Consider the following 12,448-nt stretch of genomic DNA (forward strand, 5'->3'; position numbering starts at 1 on the left):
AGTGAAACAGGCAACAACTTACTCGTGATGATTTTTTTCTTTTCATATTTAAAGAAGGCTTTGCAACCTACCCTCCAACTGTAGTCATAACAACACGCAAACTAGCCCATTTGTGAGATCAGTGTTTTGTGGGACCGTGAGAAGCACAGAAAAAAAGAATAGCGGTTGACATTTACTACAATGTTTTGGCAGCGTCCAGTTGCCGTAGATCACAGCTCCAGGCGTGCGCGCTGACGTCTCCTCGCAGCAACAATGGCGTCCTCCTTTGGCGTGTGTAGGTTACATATGAGGGGATGGGGCAGCTTGGCAAAGTCCTTTCCAAAGACTGAGGCGTGTTTTCAAAGAAAGTTTGGGACAAACGCTGCCGCCGCGCAAGCCGAAGTGCCCAGGAAAGAAGAAATTGGTTAGTAACTGGAGCTGTCAGGAGAAAGTGTTTCGAAACAAACCGAGTTAGCCTGCAAGCTAGCTCCGACACATAGTCAGTGTTGCGCCAACCTCAATGTAAAAATCTGGCGATTTAATGTAATCTTGCTTATAGGCCAATATTCCTCTCTGTTAGACTCTAACTTAAGACCTTTCTGAATCGCTGGGGTCTTAAGAAAATTTCGGCGCATATTACACTTAGCAGCTCTGTATATTAGTAAACCTCAGCTACAGAAATGATTCCCCTGGTATTTCCACACGCCTCTTACATCAATAGATTTAACAATAAATATTACTGGAACAAGTGAGTCTTTGTTAATTATTTGTATGCCGAAATGAGGAGGGGATTTTAAGAATGTTTTTTGTCTTTTTGTCAGAATGGGGAGAAATAATTCCTTCCTGAAAGTTGTAGCGATTGATGCTGTTTTTGTTTTTCTGTTGTCAGAGGAAAAGGCTGCACCCAAGCCCTTTATCGATGTCCAGGCAGAGAGACAAGAACAAGCTGAGAGATCTGTGCTCATCAGCTGCCAGTCCAAAACCAATGAGAAAAAGTTCCTTAAGCTTTTATCAAAACATGGAGACATCAAGAAATATTTCTATTATGAAAGCTATGTAAGTAACAGCCCCAGTCATTAGCTCCACTGTATACATATGACAGCCTTTAACACCAAATTAAGATGCAATTGGATGATGCATTTCTGTCTCCTTGAATGAGAAAGTGTATTAATTTTAGATTGATGATCATTCTCCAGGGCACTTATGCGGTGGTGGAGTTTGCCAACAAGGAAAGCATTGCTTCGTTGCTTGAAGCCACCGCCATTCCTAGCGTCAATCATGAATCCACAGTACCGTTCAAATCAAGACTGCTGTCACTCAGGGGTTCTGGTCCCGCCGAGCAGTCGCGCCTTCAGTGTGAACCACAGACCACCATCCCCATCAATGAGCTCATACAGAGACTGTCCCGAGAGGAGAGTGTAAGTCACTCACTGGTGAAGCAGTATAATAGTTTATTGTAAGGTGGAGAACTGAGATGATGACGGAGGGGTGGATTGAGGGTCCAGATGGAGAGATGGGGGGGTGAAGAGATGGTGAGATGAGGGAAAACGGAGACAAAGGGGAGAGGAACAGATAAAGTTTTCCAAAACACTTTTCTGCGGAAATGTTTGAGGCGTGGCTTTTGTTGCCAAACTTAGTTATAAAACTTAAGAAAAACTGCAGAATGCTGCTTTATACGTTAATGCGAGATGATTAAAGCATTCCTTGGTTGTTGTTTTGAACATGTTTGAATTTCATAACTGTTGCTCTGATACCAGTTTTAGTTTTGGGCCACCCAGTTTGAGAATATAAACTAGGCAGTTGGTGTCAGAGGGGGCCATAGATAATAAGACCCAACCACTAATGTGTTTCAATGAGCTAAACCACAAAGTTAGTTAGTTAAAGTTAATACTCACATCAGTGCTTAATATCTTTGAGTCTTCAAAAGTGAATTATTCTTCTTATAGTAAGTAATAATAAACAAGTGATTAGTATAATAATCTTAAAGGTGTCATGCAGTGTCAGTTTATTCCTTGCTCTTATTAAAACAATACACTGTCAAAACCACAGTAATATTTGAATAAATATAAATAAGCAATGTGGTTTGGAATATATTCTTTGCTGCTCCATTCTTTGGGCAGTTTTTTTTTTTTTTTTTTTTTTACCAATACATGAAATCAAGAATTGAATGATATGATATGATTTGCTCTATGAATCCATTTATATAGAGCTCTGACAGTGTAATGGATTTCACACGTGGATCAATACAGCTTTTACAGCCGTCTCTGTCCTGTCTCGTCTCCTCAGGTAGACCGACAGGTAACCTCTCTGACAGAAGCCTACCAGCTAACAGAGGAGAACGTCCATCTGCGCTTCCTGGTGTGCTCTCTGGTCAAGGATATTGCTGCTGCTTATTTCCCAGAATGCATCATCAGGCCGTTTGGGTCGTCAGTGAACGGCTTCGGAAAGCTTGGCTGTGACCTGGACATGTTTCTAGACCTGGATGGCATCAGTGGAAGGAACATAAAAGTGGTAATATTGGGGGCTTAGGGTGAAATTACATGCAGGAATTCCTTTTGGGCATTGTTATTAGAATAAGCTAAGCTAATTTGTGAAAACAAAGGGCCAGCCTGTTCTCACAGCTGTATCTGTCTTTGTAGTTTGAATAGTATCACTGCGTATTTAGAAAGCTCAAATTTATCCTAGACTTGTCATAATGTCATTTTATTTACATGATCCAATGGCTCACACACTGTTTATCAGCTCCTCTATGCCCTGATGATCCAGCAATGTTTTTCAAGTAGTTGCATTGCACCACATGAGTTTGAATTTGGATGTCAAATGCATCTATTTGAGAGTTTGTAATGAATTGTTATAAGTTAATATCACATTTTGAAATTAGTGTTATCATCTGATGTTTGTGGCCATGTCCCACTTCCCTCACTTAAGAGGAGTCTGGAGGGTGGGATGATTCAAAATGGCCAGTGAGCGTCCAGCCACCGATGGTCAAATTTCCAGTGTTCTGAACTGAAAATCAGAGGTGTGGAAACATTTCTGCTTTAGAGAAAGGAAAGCTGTGCTGGATAAAGCAGTTACCACATGTAAAATATGTACGTTTAAAATTAAATTCGAAGCCTGTATAATCATGAGAGTTGGAGACACAATATTGTTAGAGACAACAAATGAGGGACTGCTTTCCAGGCTCTTCCAGTTGAGCAGAACAAGTTACAGCTGCTGTGGCCTCGTTCCTTTGCATCGCTCTGAGTGTAGAAAACTGTTTTGTGAGCTCTTTGTTCTGCAGAGCAAAACAGAAGACAGCTGGAGAGAGTTCAGACTACACAAAACACACTTCAGAAACAATGAGCTGCTGTGGTCCAAAGATTTAACTTTTGCCTTAATGATAACCAAATAAATAAATAAATATAACACTAAATAATATAAGATATTTAATTGTTGACAGAAGCCAAGTTACTGTTGGATTGTCACGTGAGAGGGCTTAATACCAGAATATCTGACACTTCTTGTCAGTGCAACTCCCTGCACATTTAGAATTAGACAGATGGAGCATCTGCTACTAAATTGTGTCTGTTATTTGAAGACTTCTTGATGTTTGGGAAATGTTCACAGGTGCAAAAAAAATTCCAGCATTGTTGTGAGTCCATATAGTTCCTAGCAACATTGTTTTATATAGCACATGAAATGAACTTCATGTGACGGGTCATTCAGCGAGTGACATATACCCTCTTTGTTGTTAAGATGCACAGTAGTGTTTTTAGATGGAAATTGTGCTCTATAGCCTAAATAAGAATGCAGATGGTCATCATGGTTGTGTATCTGACTCAGGATTTGGTCATTTTTATTTTTATACATTTTCCTATGTTAGGTATTATTATCTCATGCATATGATCCGATTACTAATTTACTTCATTCATTGTTTGATGTCATTTCAATCCTATGTTTCTATTACTTTTTTTTTGCCTTTTTCCTGCTTTTATTTTGTTAGGTGTTTTGAATTGCATTAGCTTGTATGAAAAGTGATATATAAATAATGTATGATGTGATTTGCTCACATTTTGCACATCACATCACAAAACTTCTTCATCTTCCCTGTGCCCAGCCAAAAACAGGTTTGTCCTTGGAGTACCAGATGAAGCGGGCCAGCTCGGAGCGGGCCGTCACCCAGAGCATCCTGTCCGTCATCGGGGAGTGTGTGGACCAGTTTGGGCCCGGCTGTGTGGGGGTGCAGAAGATCCTTAATGCTCGCTGCCCCCTGGTCCGCTTTGCCCACCAGCCCTCTGGTTTTCAGTGTGACCTTACAGCCAATAATAGGTATGCAGTACACACACACACACACACACACACACACACACACACACACACATTTCAAGGCCATAACATGCTCCACGCATTTCAACTACAGGTTCTCATTACTCAGTGTAGCTTTTTTCTTTTCTATTTTAATGTTGCCATGTTTCATTAGCCCTTTGATGCATGAATTATGAAAGCCTGAGTCAAGATTTTTTTCTTATGTGTTTTTATTCTTCTTAGGGCATGAACACTTTTGTGAGTCTCCATACTTCTTTAAGGATGCAGGACTGGTATTACCATGTCATGATACTGGTATTAACATGTTTTCAGCAACAAGAATTGACAGTCTCTGCATAAACCTCAATGGAGGGGAGCAGCAGAGAGCACTCTAACAGCTGATAAGCAATTCCACCATAGAAACCATTGCATTTAGGAGAAAATGACTTTTAAACAGCAGTCCACTGTAGTGACCGCTATGCACCAAAGGGTTAAAGAGTGGATGTACTTGATACACAAGTTCTCACGAAAAAAGGGTTTCAAAATGCCAATAACTGTTGGTCATAGGCTGCTTGCGTCGCAGAAACTGTGAGTTTTATGTTGTCCTTCAGAACGTTTTGGTCACAGTGGCATCGCAAAAACCCCAAACAGAAACCAGAGGTGCGCAGGAAGTGCTGAGAGTGTTGAGTTGCATGCTTGCCTCAGTGAAACTGGATAGGGGAGCGAGAAAAGGGGCTTGTTTGTGTTTTACTTCTCTCTTTTCAGCCCTGAAGTTATTGTGGTCTCCACCAGCAGCAACATGCATACACAGACAAACACACACACACACACGCACCTGCTAACGTTCAGAAAACCACTCTGCAGTTTCTAAGGAAATGGAGTTGAACCACCCGCTGTGGGTGGCTGTTAGGGGTTTTTCTGAAACCTTGTTTTGGGATCTTTGAAGCCTAGCCGTTTCCGTGTATGAGCAGGTTAGTGTGTGTCAGATAAAAAGAAAAGCAAACACCAAATGCCAGCTGACTGAATCAGTCACAGTGCTGAGCTAAAGACTGCTCTCTAGTGGTGGTTTTGTCTTGACTGACTTTCGCCGTTACTGACGGTTTCACTGACCTATGACAAACAGAGCAAGATTTCATTTTCTCATCATGTGAGTCTGTTAAGTCTTGGAAACAAATAGATGCAAACTGTGCAGACTTAAAAAATCCATTCTTAAGCCAAACTGCATGCATTTTCAAAACACGTATATTTCAGTGCCCTACATAGAATTTAACGGCAAAGAACACACTCATCATAGAGTTTTCTTTCCTAAATGATGAACATTTAGTCCTAAATACAGACAGGTTGATCAGTTCACAAGAATAGACGAAATTGCTTTTGTTTAATGTATTTTCTATTGATATATTGAGAAGCAAGCATGATGCATGATTATTAAAGCAATAAAAACAGCACTATACATCAGAGTGACATTATGTTTTGGTCTTCACAATCAGTGCCCACCTTCCTGTTTGGTACTTTTTACTAGTGCCCGACTGATGTGGGATTTTTGAGACTCATACTGATTCTAAAGGGGAAAAAATCACTAATTACTGATATGGCAGCCAATACAGTGAATTTTTGATCTGGAATAAAAATTTACCTTTTCTATGTGGACTGTGCACTGATTTTACACTCAGGAGGATACTTTCCTCAACAAATGACTGTTTTAAACAACATTCAGTATTGTTATACATTGTCAACCAATTCGAGAAATGAGAAATGGCTAAATTCAAAAATAAATTTGAATAATTAAAAAAAAAAAGTGTCACTACAACGAAATGGCCACATCATCACATATAAATAAAATGTGTCTCATTGAATGCACAAAAGTCTCAGCTTTCCAGTCAAATCCAATTTATGCAGCTCCAAGACTGTTTAGGCCCCAGTCTGCACAAATACACAGGTCCAAATAACACATTTGTACTGCATGCATGGCTTTTGCCCCAAACTACATGGGATTATCACAAGGTGGGCATGTCTGCAAAGGAGCGACCCGTGGGTGCTCATAGAACCCATTTTCATACAGATATCTGGAGGTCAGGGGTCAGAGGAGCCCCTTGAAAATGGCATTTTAAAGGGGTCCCTTGGTAATGTTGGTCTACCATGGTCCAACAAATTTGACATTTCTTGTAGTACGCCATGAAAGTGATATCATTTTGAAAAACAGAATGTGAATTTCGAGACAGTTGGTGAGTTAGCTTACCACTAACTCCACTGATTCAATAGAAAGTGAAAGTGTGAACTTGAGCCATGTGATGAGGTAGTTTATTTTTCTGTATTATTTCAGGTTCATAATTAAAAAGTGCATGAATGCCTTTGAAACCAGTGCTGGATCTTACTGTCAGCATATTAGTTTCTTGCTGTGGTTGTTTCTGTGATGACACGTCACCAGCATTCCTTTGAACAAATGTGTGCACGCCTGAATTGTACATTACATTACCAGTGGTGGTCCAATAGTGGGTCCAGTTATTTTGGAAAGCCAAAGCAGTGTCAAATTTAGCTTAATGTCAAGCCCCACTTAATCTCACCAGTTTTATAAAGGTTGAGGTCAGCTGTCATAAATACAGCCAAATAAAGTTTCATCATTCTCCCAATATATTTCTCTTTGCCTTTTCAGTTAGTGGTTTTAAAAAGAAACTGATGATTATTCTGCATCAAAAACACCTTTCATTATTAAGATAATCAAGAAACATATTCTTATACCTATCCACACTGCAGTCAAATTTTAGCCTCTTGAGACTGTCAGTCTGATTTTGGCCTCTTGAGAGCGTCTGGTCAGCTGACTGCTCAGACAACACACTAACTAGTCAACCTTGAAAAAATGATTTTTGCACTTCCCTAATCACAGTGAGGCAGCTGTGTTGATATTTACCTGAAGACGCTGACATGAGCAGTCACATCACAGCTCCACCAAAGCACACAGAACAACAGTGTGGGCTTTGCCAGCTGGATCATGTTCACATGGGACCTGCAGTGTTGCACTGTGTGTTCTCCACAGGGTGGCGATGAAGAGCACAGAGCTGCTATACCTGTACGGAGCGCTGGACCAGCGGGTGCGCTGCATGGTGTTCACCGTGCGCTGCTGGGCCAGAGCTCACGGCATCACCAGCAGCATCCCTGGAGCCTGGATCACAAACTTCTCCCTCACTGTCATGGTGCTGTTCTTCCTGCAGAGGAGGAGCCCTCCCATAATCCCCACCCTGGACCACCTTCAGGAGCTCGCAGGTAGCATCACTGTCTCCCCTTTGCTCAGTACGTCTCCAAATTATCTTCATATGTCTTTCATTAGTCCATCTTGAAGACCAGGTAACTCAGGGCACTGCTAATAAAGGGTCTCTTTGACTTTTTGGATCGATGTAGATGTGATTTTTTTTTTTTTTTTGGGGTGGAATATTTGGTAAATGATTCAAGAGTGTTTCTGCTCTGAGATGCTTGACATATTTGTGCTTGCCTATGACTGAAAATATATAATTGTGTATATATATAATTGTAGCCAACAGCATCATTTCAAATTCTGGTCTCCTCTGTGCTGGCAACTTTGTTACCAATCTGAAGTACGAAGTATTTACCACCATGGAGTGTTAAGGATTGTTAACTGGCAACACACAGATATGATTGTCAGGGTGTGACACTGAACTCAGGGCATGTTCATAATAAGATAGCGAAATTTCAAAATGCTGTTTTGGTGTTCAGCCACTACACCACACTAGCTTTTTAAGACCATTTTTAGACCGTTTTCCAAAAGCCCACCGCCCTCAAAATGCTTAAGTCTGCTACTGAGCCTGCACATAGCTAGAGCTTGGATCATGTGACGATCTGCGGCTCGAGATCACGAGAATCTTATGTCTACGTTTTCAAAATGCTGTATTCCCTCACCACACTCCAACACCCGGACACTGTTTGGAGAGTGTTTTTACAAAGCCTTGTTTGCATGGGCGCAAAACACCAGCCTAGTGTGCATGCAAGGCCAAAACAGAAAAAAATGTGTTTTCAAATTTATCTGGCCTCGTGTAGACGTGGCCTTGCCAAGGTAGAGCCTTGCGTGAGTTTCATTTTGACTCGGCAGCTTCTCATTACCATTTTTACATCTCAAATAAATGTGTAACCCAATGTCAGCCTTGTTGAAGTTTCACCGGCGTATGTGTTAGTGTAACTGTCTGCCTCTCTGAGTCCACTAGTGCTGCTCTTGCTTTTACACACTCTATCTCAGTCTCCCTCTCTTTCTCTGTCACCTTGGCTGCCTGATAATTGCCTTCCAAAAGCAATCTATCCCCCCCCGCCGCCGCCTCCTCCTCGGCCCCCGCTTAGCGCAGACTCTATCACGCAGAGTGCTTACAGGACAATAAAAGGCCCATCACTCTGGGAAGGTCGATGACCCCACCTCCTCTGGACACACACACACACATTCACACACACACACACACACCAAAGCAGGCAGCTATTTAAACAGCGGTACACCCCCACTCCACCCTACCCTGCCCCACCCACCCCGTCATGGTCAAGGAGACTAGTACCAGGAGCTTTGATGGAGAACCAAACCAGCCCACCAAGGACATGATTCATGCTCTGCCTTCTTCCTCTCCTTCACTTTCTATTCCTCTTTTTTTACCACTCTGCCTTATATGTACACACATAGACACTTATCTCTCTCTCTCTCCATCCCTCGCTCTTTCTCTTTCCCTATTTCCTCTCCACATATGAAATGCCTCCATCCATCTCTGTCTTGTTTATGGCCATCATAGATGTGTAAAGGCAGTCATTTACCTTGTGTTCCTGCTCTCGTCCCACAAGGCCCTGGAGACAAGAGTGTGATTGAGGGGAACGACTGCACGTTTGTCAGCGACTTCAGCAAGATCCAGCTCCATAACAACACAGAAACACTAGGTGGGCATGAGAGCGTTGAATAAGGGCTTTGGGCCACATTCTTGATTGATATCGATGTTCTTGTTAGCGGGCCATTATGCTAATTCAGCTCTTTCTGCATTGTCTCAGAGCAACTGCTGCGCGAGTTCTTTGAGTTCTACGGCAGTTTTGCATTCACCAAGATGTCCATAAATATCAGAAAGGTAGGTAGCCTTTCCTACATCCACAATTTCCAGTGGAAGCTAACAGTTTTTTTGCCTAAGGGTTGATCGTTTTTCTTACGTATTAAAGAATTTGGTGACTTTATTTAATGCAAGCAGCACTAAATGAGCAGACTCAAACACTACTGCAGGACATTGGCCGTTGCTGTTATCAGGATAGAATGTGTGACCTTTCGGTTTCAGGATAAGTCTCTCTAACCTCAGGGCCATCCTGCATTCTGGACGATTTATAGATAGATTTGAAGGCACTGCAGCAGTGGAGAACAGAACTTTAAAGAAATGACAGAAAGAAAGGACTTAAGCAGTAGAGGAAAGCCAGAGGAGAAAGCTGGTAGTAATAAAGGCAGTGTTTGGCGTATGACGTCTTCCCACACACAGATGACAGCTGTCCCTGTCATGTGTGATGGATGCCGGCACCACGGGGCCTGGCGCCCTTGAGCTGTGATCCCAATTAGGAGCTCCATCAGGCCGAGTGTAAACAATTACACACTGATTCTGTTTAGACCTGTGTTCATCTTAATGTTCGCTGTTCCCAGTTTATTTATTCTCCACTGGCTCTGAGAGCAGGAAGTATAATACTTTCCATAACATAGCCTAATATAATCCAAATTGGACTTACAAATACCTAAAAATAAATAAATAAATAATAACCCGTGCAGCATTCAACACTGATGTTCTTTCTTAGCTTTTGCACATCTATACAAGATGGATTATTGACCCATCTCTTAAAATTCATCACACTGACCCTCTAATATTTTGTCAGCTATCAGTCTTAAAAAGGTCTTCAAGTTTTTGTGTACGCAGGGACATTGTCATACCATAGGGTGCAATGAATGGTCGTCCCTGGGAGCCGGAGACCCTACAGCCTAATATATGAGACTAATATCAGGGTTGACATAGCAGAAGAAGCCTCCGGGTAGACTCTGGCCATGACCCGTGCCTACAGGCTTTCACCAGTAGAGAAACAGCCATAAATCTCCTTTACTGTGCTACAATTCTCCGGTTCGCTCCACTCCCCTGACTGATGGCTTTATGTTGCCGTCTTCTATCCCTCTCTCCTCTTCATACATTCAGCCCTTTTACTGCCAGGCTTTAGGCAGGATACAGGTACTGCATGCAGATGACCCTGGAAGGTTCTTGACTTCTCCCTGACCCACATTTTAATAGTTCATTTGATGAGTAGGACTGCTATACAGCATTGCTGACATACTGCATGCACCCTTTTCCAATATGTATGATGTGCATAGATGGTTTTGATATGCGCTCATTCCTGTCTTTTTTTCCACACAGGTCAAATAAAAAATGTCTTCCTGAGCCATATCTGAGTTTTTTAAACTAGTTTTTTTGATGTAAGATAGATGAGGCATGCCAGTTGTGCCGCTCAGCTGTGCCACTTGCTCCTCATATCACCCAGTGTGTGTACGTAAATGTACACACACTCTCCCTCTCCCATCTGCTGGCCTAGGGAGAGATGCACCAGTCAGCCATAGGTGCCCCAGATACAGCAGCAAAGACCTAAAAGCATGACCAACAAGATAGATGGACCATAACATATGGGACTGCGCTCATGGCCGCTTGTGCTCAAGACTGTGCTTCCACCTGCTAACGTTGTCCTCTTTTCTCTGCCCAGGGAAAAGAGCAGAACAAGCCGGAAGTGGCCCCGCTGCACATTCAGAACCCCTTTGAACCCTCCCTGAACGTCAGCAAGAACGTTAACGGCACCCAGCTAGAACGCTTTGTGGCCCTGTGCCAGGAGAGCTCCTGGCTACTTCAGCAGAGTGACATCAGCACACCCAGAGGCGGCAGTGAGGGCCAAACCCCTGTGCCTTGGGGACTGGCCACCCTCCTCCTACCCTCCCAGGTTGCAGTGATCAAAGGTCGCAAGAAGAGGAAGCGGGAACCGGCCAGTGAGAGAATAAAGAGCTTGCTGGAATCCTTGAAGAATAAAAACCAGCAAAAGAAGAGCTAAGACACTTTAAGATGTCAGAAATCAGTTCCCTCACCCTCTCCGTACTTCTCACTATGTATTGATCGAAACCATGCGGTGTTACTGTCTGATGCCTCGGCTAAGAGGTGAGGAGAGAGCAGGACACTTAGCAGGTTCTGCAGTGGATGCAGCTCCAGCACATACAATTTTGAGACTGGCTTGCAGTTTCAAATATGAACACTTGAGGGTGCTACTGAGGCCTCTACAGCCACATGCATGGGCCCAGGCGCAAGGAAGAAATTGTTGAAACTGATGCAAGACCTACCAAATGCTCATTAAGCGGCAAAAACATCCACATTATCCACATTTGCAAAATTGTGTACATTTAAACGATAACTTACAGTGACTGCCAAGACCATCTGTTTTTGTTTACGTTTAACAAAATCATTATGGATGTCAGAGTTTTTTTATTACATCAGTGTCACAATATGGACTTAATTACCAAGATTTCACTGTAAACTGAAAACACTTTAGGGTTGAGCGTCATGCTGTTTTAAATAAATTATGGGGAAAATGGTACAAAGCAGTCTGATACAAAGTTTGCTCCAATCTTAGGTTACATCTGGATAAAAGTTTTTAGCTGCAAACTATCTAAAACAATGAGGTCATGGTGCTCGCGCTTATTATTCAGAGTTATATGGAAGTCCAGAACCCAGTTATTTGGTCACTTAGTTCCCTGGAACCAAGAGCAGCCAGCGTTGTGGTGAAGTCTGCAGAATGGATTGACCTCTATGAAAAGCTACTGGTTGAGCTGACATGTTAAATATGTGGAAAGACAGCGGGCACATTCCATTTTAACTCCGTACGTCTTCTAGACAGAGACAAGCCCTGTAACTCGGTTTTTTCCAGAGCATGCTTACAATGCTCGTGTCTACCGATTGTCCAGAGAATGCATCACTCATGCAAAATAAGGGCCAAGCCAATGTTGGTACGAAGTCGAAAAACACCGAGAAGGTCATTCACATCATGGTTACATAACCTGCTACCCAAACTTTTAGAGAGAGTGTATATATCAGAGAGAGGCCTAAGGGTGCATGTGTTAGGAGTGCATCTGATAGTTCACGTCCCATGAGTGTGC

The 12,448-nt window shown here is 42.5% G+C and overlaps 1 protein-coding gene across 1 annotated transcript; it reads left to right on the top strand.

Annotated features, from left to right (window-relative positions):
- The first annotated feature begins 214 nt into the window (after nt 1–214).
- On the top strand, nt 215–11,889 carry mtpap (mitochondrial poly(A) polymerase). The gene is made up of 9 exons (XM_030079827.1): nt 215–403; nt 869–1,035; nt 1,176–1,397; nt 2,266–2,490; nt 4,076–4,287; nt 7,298–7,524; nt 9,091–9,183; nt 9,292–9,365; nt 11,014–11,889. The coding sequence occupies exons 1-9, from the start codon at nt 253–255 to the stop codon at nt 11,350–11,352; spliced, it is 1,710 nt and encodes a 569-aa protein (XP_029935687.1). The 5' UTR covers nt 215–252; the 3' UTR covers nt 11,353–11,889.
- Nucleotides 11,890–12,448: the final 559 nt, after the last annotated feature.

The sequence above is a fragment of the Myripristis murdjan genome, chromosome 20 (assembly GCF_902150065.1).
Source record: "Myripristis murdjan chromosome 20, fMyrMur1.1, whole genome shotgun sequence".
Classification (NCBI taxonomy): domain Eukaryota; kingdom Metazoa; phylum Chordata; class Actinopteri; order Holocentriformes; family Holocentridae; genus Myripristis; species Myripristis murdjan.